Consider the following 22,216-nt stretch of genomic DNA (forward strand, 5'->3'; position numbering starts at 1 on the left):
TTTTTTTCAGTTTGTGGGTGCAGAACAGAAAACAACTTGGACAACTTCTACTTTATTTATTTATTTATTTATTTATTTAATGTCTTTACAAATAGTACATTGAGATTGTGTGTATACAATAGTGGGTTGCAATGCAAAGAGAGCCTCTATTATGCCTAGGCATTATGGGCTAACTTAACATTATTGGCTTACATTCTACTTAATACTAAGGAGTAGTATATCATAGTTGTACAATAGGAAAGTAATTATTTCATAGTTGTACAGTAGAATATTAATTATAAATGAATCAAAATTTGTAAAATACACAGATATATTTATATTCTAAAAGGCTTTTTTGAAAAACAATGATTCAATTATATTCCTGTCAACAATGGATGAAAGGTTCAATGTGATTGTTTCAGTTATGATGTGGGAGTACATAGGTGAGTAAATGTATACTGAGTATTTAGCATTTAGTCTAGGGTGATTAAGTGGCTTTTGAGAAGAGTCTTAAATTGATTTTCAGACTGGGTTACTTTAATATCTTCTGGTAATGAATTCCATATTCTGGGGCCCTTTATGTGCATAGAGTTTTTACACAGTGTGATATGGACACGAGGTATATCAAAAAGAGATCTGTGTTTTGTGTTGTGGTCATGTGTTCTGTTTAGGTTGGTGAGGAAAAGTTTGAGTGGGGGTTTATATTTGCGTGTATTGTGCTGTGTATGTAGTAAGCACGTGAATAAGTATGGATGTTCTTAATGGTAAGCAGATTCAGACTTTTGAAAATTGGTGGAGTATGCTGGAGGGAGTGGGAATTTGTTATCATTCTTACTGCTGCCTTTTGCTGGGTTATTAGGGGTTTTAGGTGATTGGATGTTGTTGATCCCCATGCACAAATTCCATATGTAAGATAAGGGTATATGAGTGAATGGTACAGTGCCAGGAGAGCTGATTGTGGAACGTAGTACCTTATCTTTGATAGTATGCCTACAGTCTTGGAGATTTTCTTGGTGATTTGTTGTACATGTGTCTGGAACTTAAGGCTACTGTCAAGGTGGATACCTAGGAATTTTCCCTCTGTGAGTCTTGTGACTGATGATCCATTTAGCATAATGTTAATTGGATCATTTGCAGCTTTGTTTCCAAACTGAATGAAATAGGTTTTATCAGTGTTCAGGGTAAGTTTGTTAGTCATCATCCAGGCAGATATTTTCTGTAATTCAGTATTGACTGTGTTTGCTAGAATGATTTCGTTTGGGTGGGAAAATACATATGTAGTGTCATCTGCAAATAATATGGGTTTGAGTAGCTGTGATGCATTCGGTAGATCATTGATGTAGGTGAGAAAGAGGAGTGGTCCAAGGATGCTTCCTTGTGGGACTCCTACTGTGATTGGTTGGGTGGAGGAGTTTGCATCATTTGCATACACATATTGAGTTCTGTTACTAAGGTATGACTTTAGGTAGTTGAGGGAGTGGCCTCTGATACCATAGTGCATTAATTTGGAGTACAGTAGTTCATGGTAGACTGTATCGAAAGCTTTACGTAAATCAATGAAAATGCCCAGCGGGACTTCTTTCTTTTCAAGTGCAGTATATATTAGTTCTAGCATGTGTATGATAGCATCATTTGTGCTTTTATTATTCCTGAATCCAAACTGACAAGGGTTTAATATGTTGTGTGAAACGAGGTAGGAATAGATCCTTCTATGACTTAATTTTTCAAAGATTTTAGAGAGCAGTGGTAAGTTAGATATTGGTCTATAGTTATTCAAGTCAGCTTGGTCACCTCCTTTATGGATCGGAGTGACCCTCGCTATTTTGAGGATTGTTGGGAAGGTAGATGATTCAATGGATTTGTTAAAGAGCGTTGCAATAATTGGTGACAATACTTGAGAAGCTTTTTTGTACATAAAACAGGCAAGTTGTTTATGTCTCCTGCCTTGTTTTTAAGGGTGTTTATGATGAGCATAACTTCAGTGGGGTTGGTTGGAGCTAGGAATAGCGTATTTGGGTAGGTTCCTATGAGGTAGTCTGATTGACGGGCGTTTGTGCTTGGTATTTTGTTTGCTAGATTTTTTCCTATGGTGGAGAAGAAAACATTAAGTCTGTTTGCTGTTTCGGTTGGAGTGAGTAGGGGTTCATCTGATTTTGTTAGTTTGATTGCTTTGTTTTTGGATAACTTTTTAGTTCCAAGGATTTCAGATTGAGTTTTCCAGGTTTTTTTCATATCACTTTTTTTCATATATGGCTGGATTTGAGAGGGACGTGACCTCCCAACGATTACATTCTTATCTCTAGTAGTGACCTACATCTCACCTCCTGGTGGTATATAAGGCTCCATCCTGTCAATTCAACTCCATATTGTTTCAGACTATGGAACAATACTCTTCTCCAGACTGAGGGACTGACCACCTCAAAACTTCAGAGGTGATGGACTGATTACATTGTCTTCACGTCTCTTCTGCTTCTATCAACTTTTCTGTACTCAACTGAAGAAGCCTACTGTGTAGGCGAAATGTTTTGACATAAAGATACCTAACTGTTTCATGTGTGTCTTACCTAACAACATTGAAGATACTCAGAGATATCGGTAAAGTAGATAGTGAGCCTAAGAATGATAGATACGAAAGAAAACAAAACGCTGAAATAAAGTACTAGTTAGATTTAAGGGAGGAGCTTCCGTGTACATCCAGCACCTCAGGGATGAAGTAAACAGTACAACCTTTATACAGGACAATGTATAAAGGTGATTAAGAAGCACGAACCAGGAGCTACAGTTTGATGCTCACGAAAACAGACAATTAAATGAAGAAAATGGGAATATGAGCATAATGGTTGTGAGATCAGACTCTCCATGGAAAACTTCTTGACACCAGTGAGGGCTTGTGATCCAAGGAAATGGATCTGATCTTCCCGCCCTTGAATCGAACCTGACTACAAGGAGAAGAACTGGAAATGAAAATTTCTCCAACAGGTATTACCAAAAGTACATATGAAACACTAGAACTCCAACAGGTATTGCCAAAAGTCTCATATGAAACACTAGAACAACTTTCAGGAACCTGACCAGAAGTTCATTTAGGACACAACTTACGTTAGCTTAGATTAGAGTATGTGGAACCAGTGTGGAACCTGCATCTGATGAAACTTATTAAGAAGCTACAGAATATTCAAATGAGATTAGTGCTGGAGTTGGGGGAATTCAGACTAACAACATTATAAGAAAGAAGGATCAGGGGATCCATAATCACGACATACAAAATATTCAGAGAACTAGACAGAGACAACAAGGAGAGCCTGTTTGAAATACAAGGAAAGGGAGTCAAAAAACATAGATGGGGTTAAGATGATGAGGTACAGGGAAGTTAGGAAGTACTTTTTCAATATTGGGAAGGTGAGTAAATGGAATACACAAAATGAAGATGTAGTGTATTCAAACACTATACACAGTTGCAGGAGTATATACGATCAGTCCCTGAGGGCCAGATATCTGTGAATTCGGTAGATAAAAGTTAAGAGGCAGGACCAAGAGCCATGACTTGACCAGTGCAAAGGAAACTATGTGAATGTACGTTCACACACACACACACACACACACACACACACACACACACACACACACACACACACACACACACACACACACACACACACACACACACACACACACACACACACACACACACAACCACAAACAGGTAATCACACACATGAGAACGTATAAAACACACTTATAAATGCCATTTTATAATACTTTCTGTGTCCTGAGAGTAACTTCTCAACCAGGTATGAGCAGGGGTGGGGTGGACAGTCTTATATGACCCACGAACTAGCAGCTGTCCAGAGGTGTAAGCAACAGTCGGCATCACCTGAGTGATGCATTTCAAACTAGCATAACTTGTGGCAGAAGATGATTGTATCATTATCCTTTCCCTCACAGTGACCAGGCAGGTCACTGTGATGATTGCCACTATACCATTATCCTGTCTGAGGTGACAGTGTATAACATACATGCACTCTTATTTATTACCTCTAATAAAGCTACTGAACCCCCTAATTAAATTGTTACAAGTGGTGTATAAATTATCTTGGTGAAAAGCATCAGAAATTATTATTATTATTATTATTATTATTATTATTATTATTATTGCTACTATTATTTATGTGCTGGCATTGTGAAATATTTGCAGTCTTTACCTCTTTGCAATTGTAAACAAAGTTAGGCCCAGGTATAATGAATACAAACAGTGTAATATCTGTTTAATGTTTAGTGTTTGATAGGAGTGAATGGAGACAAATGGTTTTTAATACTTGATGTGCTGTTGGAGTGTGAGCAAAGTAACATTTATGAAGGGGTTCAGGGAAACCGGCAGGCCGGACTTGAGTCCTGGAGATGGGAAGTACAGTGCCTGCACTCTGAAGGAGGGGTGTTAATGTTGCAGTTTAAAAACTGTAGTGTAAAGCACCCTTATTTATTTATTTATTTTATTTATTTTTAAATTTTAGCATACATACAGGGGTACAAAAAAATACAGGTAAGAGCAGCATGCCAAAGCCACTTATATGCATAGCATTACGGGCTGGCTTAAAATTAACTTAAGATTAACTAAGCAATGATGAAATCAGTGATAAGATATTATTGTAAATAGATAACTATAAATACAAATGAGTATTACAAAGACAGGTCATGTGGTTGCATGCATTGCTGTTCATTCAGGTAGTGTATTTAAAAAAAAAAATAACAAAGTTAGGTTTAACATTTGTGTGATATAACTGTGAGTAACATTTAGGATATACAATTTATATGGTTCAGTTATTCAGTATTTATTTGGTTTTGAGTGAGTAAGTGAACTTTGAGAAGAGACTTGAATTTATAAACAGGTAGTGTTTCTTTTATATTTACAGGTAATGAATTCCAGATTTTAGGGCCTTTTATGTGCATTGAGTTTTTGCATAGTGTGAGATGGACACGAGGAACATCAAAGAGTGATCTGTGCCTTGTATTATGGTCATGTGTTCTGTTGAGGTTGGCAAGGAGATGTTTGAGGGGAGGGTTAATATCAGAGTTAAGTGTTCTATGTATGTAATAGGTGCAATAATAAGTATGGATGTTTTGTATGGTGAGTAGGTTGAGTGTTTTGAATATTGGTGGAGTGTGCTGCCTGTAGTGAGAATTTGTTATCATTCTAACTGCAGCCTTTTGTTGGGTAATTAGTGGTCTGAGATGGTTAGTTGTTGTTGAGCCCCATGCACAAATTCCATAGGTGAGATAGGGGTAAATAAGGGAGTGATAAAGGGCCAGGAGGGCTGACTGTGGAACATAGTACCGTATCTTCGATAGTATGCCTACAGTCTTGGAAATTTTCTTAGAAATTTGTTGTATATGTGTATGAAATTTGAGTCAAGACAGTGATAGAGTGAATGATGGTGAAAGTTTTTCTTTTTCGGGCCACCCTGCCTTGGTGGGAATTGGCCAGTGTGTTAATAATAATAATAAATAATAATATTAATATTATTGCAAAAGGCATTAATTGAAAACTGTATTAAGACTGGAAGATTCATGCTTGTTGATGTTCGGCTGGTCAGAATGTTCCAATGTGTTTTCACAGGGTATCATGTGAAAACACAAAATTAAATGTGTGTTTTATTCATTATTATGTGTCAGATTTATGTTCTAGAGTTATAATTTATTGCAATACATAATTAATAATAGTATTAGTAAAATATAATAAATGGGTCTAAGCCATGTGTAAAATACAAAAAATTGGAGGGAGAGGGAGAAAGACCGAGGCATGGGCCAGTAGAAGGCAGCGCTGGTCAAAACTGAGGGGTGTGCGAATAGAAGGCAGCGCTGGTCTAAACCGAGGGGTGAGTGAATAGAAGGCAGCGCTGGTCTGAACAAATCTTGGTCAGGCAGAGTATATATTCCTGCTGCTAAAAAAAGTAATGGGAGCCATAGCACTGCCCGAGGCTAAACAATATATATGAAGTACAGAAAGGGATAAACTAATGGAAGTATTCTAGCCTGCAGAAGGACCTTATGTGTCAACTGGATGCCAGCTGTGGTTATGACAGAATTTCATGTAAACCACCTGTTAAGAGATGGTATAGTTTTCTTTAATGGTTGCTAGTGTGATTTAATACAATGTTTCTTTGGGTTGACCAGTATAAATATCACTGTTTTGCTCTGTCTTTGCATTTCTTTACCAACAATAATTTTTTTTTTTGAGTAAGGCAGAAGTATAATATACGATTTAGAAACGTGTATCATGCAAGTGTGCATTGCATGTTTTAGTATAGTGTATCCTTATATGAGTGATCCTTCTGTGGGTATATGACCAGTTTTGAAAATATAAGAACATAAGAAAGAAGGAACACTGCAGCAGGCCTACTGGCTCATGCAAGGCAAGGTCCAGGTCACCTACTGGCTTAAGCAATGACCCAAGCCAGTCAGGTCAGGTCACATCCACTTAAGAAGGAAGGAGCACTGCATCAGACCTATTAGCACAAGCTAGTCAGGTTCAACTCACACCCACCCACACCCACTCGTGTATTTATCTAGCCTATTTTTATAACTACACAACGTCTTAGCTTCTATGACGGTACTCGGGAGTTTGTTCCACTCATCCACAACTCTCTTACCAAACCAGTGCTTACCTATATCTTTCCTGAATCTGCATTTTTCCAACTTGAAACCATTGCTGTGAGTCCTGTCTCAACTAGATATTTTTGGTGCAATATTTACATTCCCTTTATTTATTCCTGTTTTCCATTTATATACCTCAATCATATCCCTCCTAATTCTATGCCTTTCCAGAGAGTGCAGATTCAGGGCCCTCAATCTATCCTCCTAGGGAAGATTTCTGATACATTTTTTTTTTTCTTTTTAACAAGTTGGCCGTCTCCCACCGAGGCAGGATGACCCAAAAAGAAAGAAAATCCCCAAAAAGAAAATACTTTCATTATCCTTCAACACTTTCACCTCACTCATACATAATCACTGTTTTTGCAAAGGTACCCAGAACACAACAGTTTAGAAGCACATACATATAAAGATACAACATATCCCTCCAAACTGTCAATCCCAAACCCCTCTTTTAAAGTGCAGGCACTGTATTTTCCATTTCCAGTACTCAAGTCCAGCTATATAAAAATAACCAGTTTCCCTGAATCCCTTCTCTAAATATTACCCTGCTTACACTCCAACAGCTCGTCAGGTCTCAAATACCACACATCTCCATTCAATCCTATCTAACACGCTCACGCATGCTTGCTGGAAGTCCAAGCCTCTCGCCCACAAAACCTCCTTTACCCCCTCCCTCCAACCTTTTCAAGGATGACCCCTACCCCGCCTTCCTTTCCCTACAGCCCTCTTCAGCCCTCTGTCTAATACTTTTATTAACTCCACACCTTCTAATTTCCACACTCCGAATTCTCTGCATAATATTTACACTACACATTGCCCTTAGACAGGACATCTCCACTGCCTCCAACCGCCTCCTTGCTGCAGCATTTACAACCCAAGCTTCACACCCATATAAGATTGTTGGTACTACTATACTTTCATACATTCCCTTCTTTGCCTCCACAGATAATGTTCTTTGTCTCCACATATACCTGAATGCACCACTCACCTTTCTTCCTTCATCAATTCTATGGTTAACCTCATCCTTCATACATTCATCCGCTGACACGTCAACTCCCAAGTATCTGAAAACATTCACTTCTTCCATACTCCTTTCCAATTTGATATCCAATTTTTCTTTATCTAAATCATTTGATACCCTCATCACCTTACTCTTTTCTATGTTCACTTTCAACTTTCTAATTCTACACATTCTCTCCAACTCGTCCACTAACCTTTGCAGCTTTTCTTTAGAATCTCCCATAAGCACAGTATCATCAGCAAAAAGTAACTGTGTCAATTCCCATTTTGTTTTAGATTCCCCATAATTTAATCCCACCCCTCTCCCGAACACCCTAGCATTTACTTCTTTTACAACCCCATCTATAAATACAATGGAACCTCTGCTTACGAATTTAATCTGTTCCGTGACCTTGTTCATATCCTGAGTTGTTCGTATGCTGAGTCAATTTTCCTAATTTAAATTAATTGAAATGCAATTAATTCGTTTCAGCCTCTCAGGAGGCATGACAAAATATCAAATCAAATCAAATTTATTCTCTATAAGGATTACAATGCTGAGTTTACAGAATTTGGATATTGTGTGGTTTACATGTTTAAAATACTAATTACAGAGGGGGCCACTAGAACACCTAGCATGGCTAGGCATTTTGGGCTGATTTAGATTAATTCTTAACTTTAAAATATTACAAATTATGTGGTAAGTTGGTATTATGGCTAAGTGACTAAATACTAGTTTGTGAGTTTAGCAATGTGAATGCTTTTGTTTTCGCACAATACATAGTTTCAGTATTGGAGTATCACAGGCCAACTTATGACTAGTTAGGATTCATTATTTTAAGATTAAGATTGATATTTCTATGTTTATGGTCAAGTGGGTGAGTGAGTGTAAGTGTGAACCACAAGGTGGTATTCATGTAATTAGTTGACGGGGTGTATCAGGGAGATTAGATGTTTTCTAATGGTAGTTTTGAAGGTGATGAATGTGTCTGCAGTTCTAGAGTATTCAGGGAGGGTGTTCCAGATTTTAGGGCCTTTGACATACATTGAATTTTTGTAAAGGTTTAGTCGGACATGGGGAATGTCATAGAGATGCTTGTGTCTGGTGTTATGCCTGTGGGTTCTGTCACAACTATCAAGAAAGCGTTTTAGGTCAAGGTTAATATTCAAATTCAGAGTTTATGCTCTATAAGGATTACAATGCTGAGTTTACAGAATTTGGTTATTGTGTGATTTACATGTAGTAAAATACTAATTACAGAGGGTGCCACTAGAACACCTAGCATGGCTAGGCATTTCTGTCAGACTTAGATTGGAATTTAAGGTCCTGTAGATGTAGATTGCACAGTAGTAAGTGTGGATGTTCTGAACAGGGAGTAAGTTTAGATCTATGAAGAGTGGAGGGGGGGTGTTGCCAAGGATGGGATTTAGTGATTATTCTTACTGCGGCTTTTTGTTGGGTTATTATTGGCTTTAGGTGAGTTGCTGCAGTTGATCCTCAAGCACAAATAGCATAGGTGAGGTATGGATAAATAAGTGAGTGGTATAGTGTGAGAAGGGCATTTTGCGGCACGTAGTATCATATCTTGGAGAGGATCCCAACCGTTTTGGATACTTTTTTGGTTATGTATTTTATATGGGTGCTGAAATTCAGGCTGTTGTCGAGGTATAGGCCTAGGAATTTGCCCTCATTATGTCTGGCAATTAGAGTGTTGTCGATCTTAATGTTAATTTGCGCAACTCCTGCTCTGCTGCCAAACATAATATAGTAGGTTTTGTCAATGTTAAGTGTAAGTTTATTGGCTGTCATCCAAGTCGATATTTTGAGCAGCTCCTCGTTAACAATGGTGTTGAGGGTGGCAAGATTAGGGTGAAAGATGACATAAGTCATGTCGTATTGCTAGTATCATTGTCAATATCAAGTCTACAGCTGAGTTATCTATCACAATTTATCTAATATAACATAATAAACAATATTAATAACACAGAAACATGATATACAGTGGAACCTTAAATATCGAACTTAATCTGTTCCAGGAGTTAGTTCTAAATTTTAAAAGTCTGAAAAGCTTAGCAATATTTCCCATAAGAAATAATGGAAATACAATTAATCCGTTCCAGAAACCCAAAAATATTCACCAAAAAAATACATTTTATAGAGATTAATTATAGTTTTACATACACACAACAAATATAGTGTTCAATTATATATTAATAAATTTAAATAAACATATAAAATAACATTTTACTTACCTTTATTGAAGATTGGTGATGGCATCTGGAAGATAGGGAGGAGGAGAGAGGGAGTTGGGGTTACTGTTTGGAAGGAGAATCCCCCTCCATGAGGACTTCAGATATCAAAGCCCTCTCTGGGGTTACTTCTCTTCTCTGTCTTTTAATGCCACTAGGACCAACTTGAGAGTCACTGGACCCCTGTCTCGCAAAATAACTGTCCACAGTCCTCTGTTCTGTGTCTGGTGCCTCTTTAAGATTTCCCTAAAATGGGACATGGTTCTGTCACTGAACTTGTTGCAAAGATGGCTTGTTTCAGCTTACTCAGGGTGGTACTTCTCGACAAACATTTGGACATCATTCCACTTGGACATCATTCCACTATTGTATTGTTTCCTTCTTCACATCTATGGTGTTTCTCACTTTCTTTACCACAGGGGTACCACTAGCAAGTTTCATTGCTCCCATTGTAGCTTATTTCACAGTCCCATAAGCACTGAACACAATGAAATAATCGTAAAATGTTTGAAGGAGAGCGCAGGTTAGCGTTCACTCAAGTATCAACAAAACCAGACTGGCTCATGGCGCTTGCGTGGGAACGCGGACAAAGCGGGCTGCCGGACAGGTCCGGTACCCGGCGGTTCGAAAATAGGGGCGAGTTCAACAATAGGGACAAAGTTGGTTCAAAAAAAGGGTTCTATTTTCAAAAAGTTTGATAAGCGATACGTTCGAAATTTGAGGTTCCACTGTATACTCTAGAATGAATAAAATAGGCCACAATATGGCAAGTGATGGTGACACCAGCAGTGGCAGAAAGCATCCACCGTTTACTCTCCCACTCTAGTATCTTCCCAGTCCATAACCCCACACCTAGCTTGTGTTTATCTATGATCAGTGGTGAGGTTGTCACATATGTAACCACAGGTGTGGTCAAGACAGATATATATATAAGTGCAGACATGATCACTGTGGCCAGAGTGGTAGTGATGGTGGTGGCGGCAGCCAGAGTGGTGGTGGTGGTGGCAGCGGCCAGAGTGGTGGTGGTGGCCATGGCCACAGTGGTGGTGGTGGCAGCCAGCTGCCCCACTCTATGCTGCTGCCTTCTTCATTTCTCTAGGTTTTTTCATAGTTTCTAATCACTTCTTGCTGATTGTATGCAAATACTGTCTCTTTGGGTGAGGCATTGTGTAAGAAATTTGTACAATACATGTATAAGACAAAATTATGCATCCCAAGGGTCTGCTGCGATCACTCAGAGAGGCATACCTCCTCTTCCTTTTGGCTCTTGGTTGGTACTGAGATAGCTGTGGTCATAGCAGCTGTACCTACACCCACCCAGAGGGTTACCAATTTCTATTTTGAAGCATTTGGCACAAAAATATGAAAAAAAAAAAAAAACGAAAAATGTCTAAGAATGACAACATATCATTATTACTATTATACTGTATTATTATTATTATTATTATTATTATTATTATTATTATTATTATTATTATTATTATTACATTGTATTATTATTGTTATAATAATTATTATTAGTATGTACGTAGTGATGGGCTTTTGATCTATGGAATTGGATCTGTGCTCCAGTTCCCTAAATTAATAATAATAATTATAATACGTATGTAATAATAATAATAATACGTACATACTAATAATAATAATAATAATAATTATTTTTTTTTTTTTATTATCACACCGGCCGATTCCCACCAAGGCAGGGTGGCCCGAAAAAGAAAAACTTTCACCATCATTCACTCCATCACTGTCTTGCCAGAAGGGTGCTTTACACTACAGTTTTTAAACTGCAACATTAACACCCCTCCTTCAGAGTGCAGGCACTGTACTTCCCATCTCCAGGACTCAAGTCCGGCCTGCCGGTTTCCCTGAATCCCTTCATAAATGTTACTTTGCTCATACTCCAACAGCACGTCAAGTATTAAAAACCATTTGTCTCCATTCACTCCTATCAAACACGCTCACGCATGCCTGCTGGAAGTCCAAGCCCCTCGCACACAAAACCTCCTTTACCCCCTCCCTCCAACCCTTCCTAGGCCGACCCCTACCCCGCCTTCCTTCCACTACAGACTGATACACTCTTGAAGTCATTCTGTTTCGCTCCATTCTCTCTACATGTCCGAACCACCTCAACAACCCTTCCTCAGCCCTCTGGACAACAGTTTTGGTAATCCCGCACCTCCTCCTAACTTCCAAACTACGAATTCTCTGCATTATATTCACACCACACATTGCCCTCAGACATGACATCTCCACTGCCTCCAGCCTTCTCCTCGCTGCAACATTCATCACCCACGCTTCACACCCATATAAGAGCGTTGGTAAAACTATACTCTCATACATTCCCCTCTTTGCCTCCAAGGACAAAGTTCTTTGTCTCCACAGACTCCTAAGTGCACCACTCACTCTTTTCCCTCATCAATTCTATGATTCACCTCATCTTTCATAGACCCATCCGCTGACACGTCCACTCCCAAATATCTGAATACGTTCACCTCCTCCATACTCTCTCCCTCCAATCTGATATTCAATCTTTCATCACCTAATCTTTTTGTTATCCTCATAACCTTGGATAACAAAAAGATTAGGTGATGAAAGATTGAATATCAGATTGGAGGGAGAGAGTATGGAGTATTATTATTATTATTATTACATATGTATTATAATTATTATTATTATTATTAATTTAGGGAACTGGAGCACAGATCCAATTCCATAGACCAAGAGCCCATCACCACATACATACTACTACTAATAATAATTATTATAACAATAATAATAATATAATGTAATAATAATAATAATGCAATGTAATAATAATAATAATAATAATAATAATAATAATAATAATAATAATAATAATAATAATAATAATAATAATAATAATGAGAAACTTCAAAAGGCTGCCAGTAGTTGGTGCCACCATCAGCAAAACATTGGTAACCACTACTAGTACACTTTTCACCTGTCTAGGCTGAAGTAGTCTATTAGTATTAGGTTAAGTCTGCCTGAAATGCCTCAGAATGATAGTGGCTTTCTTTGCTCCAATCATATTATGATATGTAAGCACATATAGTAATCTTTGCAAAGAAATAAATATCTTTTTTATTTATTTATTTAAGGAACCTCCCTTGAGGGGGAAATTTGCATCCTGAAATTTCCTTTGTATCCAGAAGCAAAAAATTGACCAAATGACGGTTCGTATCTTGAAAAATTCGCATGGTGGGGTGTTCGTAAGCTGAGGTTCCACTGTATATTAAACAACCATGTAACTATTGAATTTTGTACCTTGTATCCTAAATGTCCTGTCACAGACCGGGCTGCGGGGGCATTGATCCCCAAAACCCTCTCCAGGTTTACTCCTGGTGTGATGCCTATTGAGTTCTCCTCCTCTAGCCCTCTTTCTTGTCTAGCACAGCTGTAGTGTTAGATGTCTTTGTTACTGAGAATACCATATCAGAGGAATGCCATTTCCTTAAGGGCTTGTTCTCTGACCTGAGAATAACCAGGTAAGTCTGTGAATGGTGATGGAACAATGACTGAAGAAGGTGTAACACTATCTTGCTCGTCCTTCCATGTTCTCAGTGTGAGACTGTTATGGGGCTATAGGACCCAACATGTATTTATAAGTAACAGTTACTCTGGAATACCTAATTATATTGAATTGATGGGGACTCAGTTCTAAATGTGATTTCAACAAACTGGTGCGAGTGTTGCTGTCCCAGGACTATTTTCTTTGACATGACTGATGATATCCAGGAATATCTGGAAGATATGAATTATTCATCAGTCATGGAAGTGAGTGAATTCACAGATACCTATGAGGTGCATCAGTTGTTGAAGTGTACCTGGTAAAGTGTATGGTAGAGTTATAATTGAAAGAATTAAGAGTAAGACGGAGAATAGGATAGCAGATGCATATAAGTGAACAGTATTTAGATAAGGCTAAAGAGGTCTTTGTGGCATTTATGGATTTCGGGGCATGGAAGCACCACCAAGTGGATGATATAATAAACATAATATTTCTGAGAGGGTTTGCCAACCTGAGCCTCCATGGGTCATCGAGACACCTGAAAATAGGCGACGTGCGACTACTGAGAGGAAATCATTAAATCAGTCTCAGTCTAAGTTCAAATATAAGGTTCCACATGACATTATGATTGCCTCATTCTAGAACAGTGTAAATGAAGAACGTTGACAATGGCAAACTGAGATTTGAGCTCTAATCCAACAGTATGTGTCAGTTCAGGTCCAGCTGTAGGCAACCCTTGTTGGATGAAAATGGTCTATAGCCAGCAAGAGGATATGAGTAATAATAATGGGAACTACACTAATGGGTCGGACTGCTAGCCTGGATATACACGCCCAACCATTGTCTTGTGGTCCTCAGTAGTAAGTGTTCCGCCTGCCTCATTAGGCTAATATCTTCTGAGAAGCCTAAGGTGTTGCTGAATCTTAAATACTTATGCATAGCTTTCTTTTTGAAAGTTTTTCATGGGTTCTGTGTGTAAAGAATTTCTCATGGTCTGTGACACACAATCAACAAATTCTGGAATGACCTACTGACTCTGTGCTGGAGATACAGTGGACCCTCGACTAACGATATTAATTGGTACCCGAGAATGAATATCATTAGTCCAGTTTTTTTAGCGTCAGTCGAGGCAAAATGTTAGCGTTAAAATGTATCGCTAGTCGAATTTAACGTTATACGATGCCATCGTTGGTCGAGGGTCCACTGTACTTCCAATGGCGGCTGTGATGTGATCATGTTTATTGTATAGGAGCTGAGGCAAGACACAGAAGAGGAACACATGATAGTGAACTAGGGTTAGATCATATGCTGGACAGGATCCAGCTGTGTCTCTCTCTCTCATCGAGAGGCTTTACGAATACCTGGTTCTGTAGAATCGCAGTTGATATCTTTCAGTAACAGAGCAGAGGAGCACCATAACACTCTTTCTTTTCTTCGTGCAATCTCTGTAGCAAATGTGGTCAATAAAAATGACACTTTTTGTACAAGTCCATACCACTTGGTGTGGAGAAGCCTCAGAAAGGAAAAATGATTTATTTTGGTGCTCTCGGAATGCAAATGGATCAGAGCAATAGAAACAGTGGACAAAAGTACCATGGGTGGACACCTGGGCATTAAGAAAACACTGGTGAAAAATTCTGCTTATGTCCCGACGTGTGCCGCTTACCACATAACAGGAGAAACCTTGTCATGCAATTAAACCAGCCCTGTTGTATCTTATACCATTGTTCAGTGAACCTTTCTCTACTCTTAGCAACTGTGTTGGTCCCGTATCTCGGACTCGTGTGGGCAGTGAGTGCTTCTTAACAGTTGTATCCCTCGTCTCAATATCCTGAACAATGCAATACCACTATGATGAGTCAGTGTAAGCTCTATTGTGTGGGCTCCAATAATAATAAAATGTACATCTAGCAGTGCCTAAAGAAATTCACTCAAGTAAGAGAGCAAATGCCACATCTTATGTTTTTCGTGAAATTCTCTCCCAGATGTGAATAACCAGTAACATCTTGAATCACAGTGTACAACTGAGAGACACTGAAAACCAAACTGAAATTCTAGATAGGCAACATATAACGGTATTCTTCAATTCATCTGGGAATGCTATGACTAGGAGAGTAGACAGTCCATCTCACACCCTGAATACAGCCCAAATTCACATACCCCCTATAGACGGCTATCTTAGATTTATTTATAATTAAAAATGAACTCTTATTATTTAATTCTTTAATATGCATGGAAAATATTTTCTACAGGAGGCAAGAGAGACACAGATCTTCTAAATTTAGAAAGATTTAATAGTACCATTTAGCAGAAAAGGACAGATAATATAGAATTACTTAATAAGTTCTAGTTAGATGATCAGAGATTAGAGACAGTGCGAGGTTTGGTGTTGAAAGTACTCATGATGCAATCACGAGGATTGTAAACAAGAGTTGTGTAGGTACAAGAGTCAGAGAGCAAAAACTTGGTCTATTGGAGGTAATCACTTCGATCACTAACAACCATAACACTGCCTATATCAGAAGGAAAGACAACAATATCAGTAAGAGGTTTAAGAGAAGTCAAAGCTAATAGCGACAAGGAAGGTTGTGATTCTTAGAAAAAGAAGGCCATCAAGGGTAGGGATAAGAGCAGCACGAATGGTGGGCGGGTGATTCTATGTGAAAGGAATCAAAGAAACTAATCAGGTGAATGTCATTGTAAAGGCCATTAATATATTCAAGTTGATAAAGGGAATGTGTGACAGGAAAATTTGGGCCAAGGGTTGTTAGAGATAAGACAGTGTAGTTTGCTCTGCAGCATAGCAGAATTAAGGTGCAAATCAAGGCAAGCAAATGTGACTTGCAAATACTCCAGGAGTGAACAAAACATTATCAATAATTTCCTCGGGTAAGTGAATGAAAAGCTTAGCGATTCTGAGGTGATGTATCAATTAGCTAACATAATACGTGTTACTTATAGATATCCTGATATGATTATCAGAATGACAAACAAGGTAACTGCAGTGTCATATGTCATGAATAATAAGAAATGTAGATACGTAACACTGAAGAATGCTGAATAATTACGTGAATACAAGCACAATACAGCATAAGAGTTGGTACTGAAAACCGTTTTGGTAACAACAAATTAATTTTAAACCAAATCTTGTAATACTTAAAAAAATGCAAATTTTAAAAATTTAAAATCAAGTCTTTTAATAACCTCTTCTGAATTTCTTCCCATCTGAAGGTCAACTTAAGTTTAAGCAAGTGATGTGTTCTACGGTCAGAGGAAGTGTGGCACTTATCCCACAGTGCATGCAGACACTTACCTTTCCTAGGAGCAACCCTTCATACCCTCCAAAGCAAGTGCTTCGATACTGGTGAGAAAGTCATGATCCAAGAAACTGAAGCTACCCTTCCCTTCCTCAAAGCAAGCCTAATTACCTTCCATTCTCCACGCGCTCTATTACCTCTATGGCTTTAGCACTCTTCCATTAATATAATATTAATAATGTTAATAAAAACAGGTATTGTGAGAGTGTTGATGCCACCTGCTGCTCAGTCCTGGTTGAGAAGGTTCTCTCACACCAGGTCATGTATCGTGAAATGGTCTTCATGAGCAAGAAGAGTCTTTCATATAACTTTCAACACTGTTGAATTATATCAAAGGATACATATTTTCCCTGGAAACTCAGATAGGTAGTTACATATGCATGCAAGTACATATACACACATACATAAACACCTACCAAAATATATACATAAAATGTCATATAAAAACAAAATTCTTTTTAACAAGGTCTATGACAAATTGCTGATAGAAAAGGATTGATATTTACTATTAGTGAAGTAACAGTGTCTCATTCAAAAAATAATTTAGTACTGTACTGCAGTTGGGAAGATCTTGTAAAGAGCTAAGAGCATCACACAAATGTCAACATTACCTTTACAGCAGCTTACTGATCTCCGACCTCAAACCTTAGAGAAGAATATAGATGAACACAGACAAGACAAGAAATTGGTGTGAATTAAAAAATGCAGAAGTAAAGGCCTGCCAAGTCCCCACAGGTCAAATCTCTCACCCTTTACTATTTAGCACAAACAAATTGAGTGCATATGCAAATTATGTATGCTAAAATGCTAAGGGAAAAAATAGGAATATGCACTGAAGTGCATATGGTAACTGTGACACAGCTGGTATTATTTTGTTACACATCTAACCCTTACCCTAACTAATTAGAATGACAGTATGACACATGCCTTGTCTCTTAGAGCTTGACAGGCCTGGAAGTGTCAGATGGACAGTAATTGCAAAAAGGATCTATATACAGTTTTTAAGAGAATTCCAATGAAAAATAAGAGATGTAATGAAACATGCAGTTTGGATATATTTACCCTCCATCGGCTCTTTGCAAAATTTTTCTTGAGCTGTTCGGAAACGGAGCTGTGGATATTTCTGTCGCTTGCCGCATTACCAGAAATCCTGAAAACGAGCAGTGGCATCAGTGAGTTGATAGCGATGTGCCAGGGATGATATACAGTGCCATGATATATACTTACTCAAAATGCCCCTTTAGAAATGAGGCAACCCAGGAGCTGAGACCCTGCAGGAGGAATAGTGTCTTGATGCCAGTAAAGAGCTCTTGCTCTGAGGAATGGAAGCAATTCTCCCTGTCCTTGAAAGAAGCCTATATCAATATATAGAACAGCTACTCGGCTGATGTGGCAAAAGTTTCTGGCTTAAAGTGAACAATAAGAAGAAGTTTTTGGGTGGTTAGCTGCTGCAACATATGTATACGTATATATATATATATATATATATACTATATATATATATATATATATATATATATATATATATATATATATATATATATATATATATATATTATCACACCGGCCGATTCCCACCAAGGCATACTTTATCATTCACTCCATCACTGTCTTGCCAGAATACACTATATATATATATATATCTACTAGTCCGGCCTGCCGGTTTCCCTGAATCTCCATTATATTCATATATATCACCCACGCTTCAACAGCGTTGGCATCAATATATAGACCCATATATATATATATATACATATATATATATATATATACCTGGACTGGGGACCCTCATCCTCAGAGAAGACAATAAACATACCTCAGTGAAAACTCAAGGTTCTCCCCGGAGCTGTTTGAATATTTTCTTCTCCTACCACCCCCTATATTTTATATTCTATGTGAGCATTTATTAATAAACAGAATACATTTACAAAGAACACAAACATGAATACAATGGTACAATGTATTAGAGATCATGAATTTCCTCCAGCTCCTCCGAGGCCGGACGCGAGTCAAGTATGCAGCAAGCATTTCCCCTCTGGATAGCCATGCTGAGGCGCTGGAACATGAAAGTGGCTGCCCTTGGGTCCCTGGTGGTGTCGATGAGTCTGGAACCCAATTCTTTAAGGAAATGTGTGGCATTTTTTCCCCATGATCCCAAGGTCTCTGATCCCACTGGGACAAATTGATACTGTTGGCTTATGTCCCTGTACTTGCTGATCTTGTACTCCTCCCTGTCACCCCACACTGTGATGGATATAGGTGTCAGCCAGTGTGGACACACAGGTATAGTCCCACGCTAAGAGCTTGCCATTCTTCCAAGGATAGATGGTGATCCCATTGGGGTGGTTTGCTGGGCTGTGGGTATTGTTGGCTTCTAGTGATCGGGGCTCCCTCTCAGCTGGGCATCCAGCTGTAGCAAGGGTTCTCTTTATGATGTTGTTGACCTCACTGTGTCTTGCATGCCAGCCCTTGGTTTTAGAACAGTTAAGACCATGTAGACCGTATTGGTCTACTTGCACTTCGCTGCAAATACACATATATTCTGTGTGAATTGGGGTAGCAAGGCGCAGAGCCACTGCAGTACAGAGGGTCTTAGGGTGGAGTCGCGCTCCCATTGCCGATATGGGAACTGTTTGGAGAAAGTCCCCGGAGTGAGGTGCACTCACAGCCTGGATACGGGCAGTCTCCCTATCTGATGTTGCAGCCCTGAGCATATTGGCAAGCACCTTTTCAGCAATTGGGCCATCCCAGCTTGACTGTTTGTGAGCCAGTGCTGCACTAGGGTTTGGTGCTGAAGCAGCAAGAGTCTTCCATTCGGTGATGGCACTGGCATAGCTAGGGTCCTGTATTCCGGCTAAGTCACTGAGGTTATCAACTTGTTTGATGCTATGGAAGAGGATAGGAAAGCTAGGAGAGCAATCTGGGAGGATCTGCATACTCCCAGCCCCCCAAGCCTGACCGGAAGTGAGGCTTGCAACTACTGTCCATCTTCAAGGGAAAGATTCAATACACTCTCCAGCATGGTCTTAAGGAGAGTCATATTCCTTGAGTTTTGGACTGCTGAAGGCTGGGGAGCATCTCAGAAAGTAGAAAGTAGGTAAGTTTTGGGATTGAGAGGTACCTGGTGAGTAAGTAGAAGGCATCATGTGTGTCAATGTCTTTCATCCTGCTTTCCATCGTCTGGAGGTCTGAGACTTTTTTTCTAGGATCAGATCGATGGCATTGGACCCAAGAGGAGCACCAAGGAGAGTGCTGTTGGCTGGATCAATGGCTCGTGCTCCTGGTAAAACAGCGCTAATATTCTGGATCATTCTTCGATTGGTAGAAACTATTTCACATCTGGTGGGGTTTAAAGAAAGGCCCAGGCTTTCTCCCATGTCTTTAATTTTACTGATGTCTTCTAGGAGAGATTCTGTTGTGCCAGCTAGGGTACCATCATCCAGGAACCAGATATTGAGCTCACTGGAGAGTGCTTCCGTGACTTCCTTGATGACTAAACAGAATAGAAAGGGGGCGATTCTATGAAGGGATAAAGGGAAGAGAAGTTTCTATAAACTGCTTGGAGAGCAGCATCCCTTCTGACTGAGTTGAAAGCATTGGCAAAGTCCAATTTGACCAAGGCTTTTTCATCGGACACATTGTTGATATACACTCGTGCTGTGTGGGCAGCTGCTTCACAGCCCTGTTGAACGCCAAAACCGAGCTGAGTTGGTTTCAGCATTGCAGCAGCCTCTTGACTCACCCTTTTTACACACACACATATTCAGTGTACCCTTGGCTTACGATATTAATCCATTCCAGAAAGCTCATCGTTAGATGAAATTATCGTTAGTTGAATTAATTTTCCCCATAAGAAATAATGGAAATCCAATTAATCCGTTCCACACACCCAAAAGCATGAAAAATTTTTTTTTACCACATGCAATATACATTTTCCTACACAGAAAAAGAAGGATACATGCACAATATACTTTACTGAGTGAAGAATAAATGACACCTTTATTGAAGATGTAGTGATGAGTGATGAGACACTGTTTTTCTTAGTGGGATGAATTGTAAAGGACCTGCCTAGTATGGGCCAACGGGCCTGCTGCAGTGTTCCTCCTTTCTTATGTTCTTATGTTCTCTGGGATTTTCAGAGTGATACACGAGTAAAGGCTCCACTTTGCAATCCCTACTAGCATTACAAGAAAACATGAGAGTTAGTCTGTCTTTCATAGGCTCTTGTCCTGGGAGTGCCTTTTCCTCCTGAGTAATGTAGGTCTTGTTTGGCATTTTCTTAGAGAACATTCCTGTTTCATCACAATTAAACACTTGTTAGGGTTGGAATTTTTCAGCTTCACCATGCCCTATCACACTGTGTATGCTACTATGATTCTTAAATCTCTCAAACCAACCTTTGCTGGCCTTAAATTCACCAATATGAGCATTAGTTCCAGGCATTTTTTCCTGTTCATCTGGGTGTTAGTCAACTAGTGTAGGTCGCATCCTGGGGGACAAATAAGTTAGACAGTCCTCGATGACGCAATGACTTTCTTGGGTTATCCTGGGTGGCTAACCCTCTGGGGTTAATTGTTTCTCATTAAACCACACCAACAACAGTTTCTCCACATCTTTGAGTAGTACAGCTGATGGTGGTGCAGCAACAGCTGATGGTGGTGCAGCAGCAGCTGACTGTGGTACGATAGTATTTCGATGGTATTTCTCACCCTTTTTACCAAAGGGTTGGCACTAGAAGCTTTCTTTGGGCCCATGGGGGCTTATTTAGCAGTTACAAGCACTAAAAAAATGGAATAATAAAAAATTTATCAAATGTATGCATGCAACCTGAGGGCTCATTGTTAGTCAAAATTATTGTTAGTTGAGTTAATTTTCCCCATAAGAAATAATGGAAATCAAATTAATCCATGCAAGACACTCAAAAGTATGAAAAAAAATTTTTTACCACATGAAATATTAAGTTTAATGCAATAGAATAATTACAATAACAATAGATTAATAACAATAGAATAACTGACACTTACCTTTAATGAAGATCTGGTGATGATTGATGGGATGGGAGGAGGGGAGAGTGTGGATGGTGTTAGTGTTTAGAAGGGGAATCCCCTTCCATTAGGACTTGAGGTGTCAAGTCCTTCAGGACATTGTTTTTCCTGAACACTCTGGGAGTTTCAGAGTGATACACCAATAAAGGCTTCACTTTGCAATCACCACTAGCATTAGCACACATCAACAGAGTAAGCCTGGCTTTCATAGGCTTATGTCCTGGGAGTGCCTTTTCCTCCTGAGTAATGTAGGTCCTGCTTGGCATTTTCTTCCAAAACAGGCCTGTTTCATCACAATTAAACACTTGTTTAGGTTTTCACATATGATCACTTGAGAGATGCTATCTCCTGCTATCTGTTTTTCATTTATCCACACCAATAACAGTCTCTCAACATCTTCTATCACTTGCAGTTTCAGTTTTGAAAACATAGTTGCACCTTTG

The 22,216-nt window shown here is 39.0% G+C and overlaps 1 protein-coding gene across 4 annotated transcripts in view; it reads right to left on the reverse strand.

Moving 5' to 3' along the window:
* CaMKI (Calcium/calmodulin-dependent protein kinase I) overlaps window positions 1-22,216 on the reverse strand; it is a 919,698-nt gene that overhangs the window by 91,131 nt on the left and 806,351 nt on the right. For all 4 annotated transcript variants that reach the window (XM_053793074.2, XM_053793012.2, XM_053793155.2 and 1 more), the window contains exon 8: window positions 17,791-17,878. In XM_053793074.2, coding sequence (XP_053649049.2) covers window positions 17,791-17,878 — 88 coding nt within the window. The remainder of the gene's footprint in view (window positions 1-17,790; window positions 17,879-22,216) is intronic.

The sequence above is a fragment of the Cherax quadricarinatus genome, chromosome 2 (assembly GCF_038502225.1).
Source record: "Cherax quadricarinatus isolate ZL_2023a chromosome 2, ASM3850222v1, whole genome shotgun sequence".
NCBI lineage: Eukaryota > Metazoa > Arthropoda > Malacostraca > Decapoda > Parastacidae > Cherax > Cherax quadricarinatus.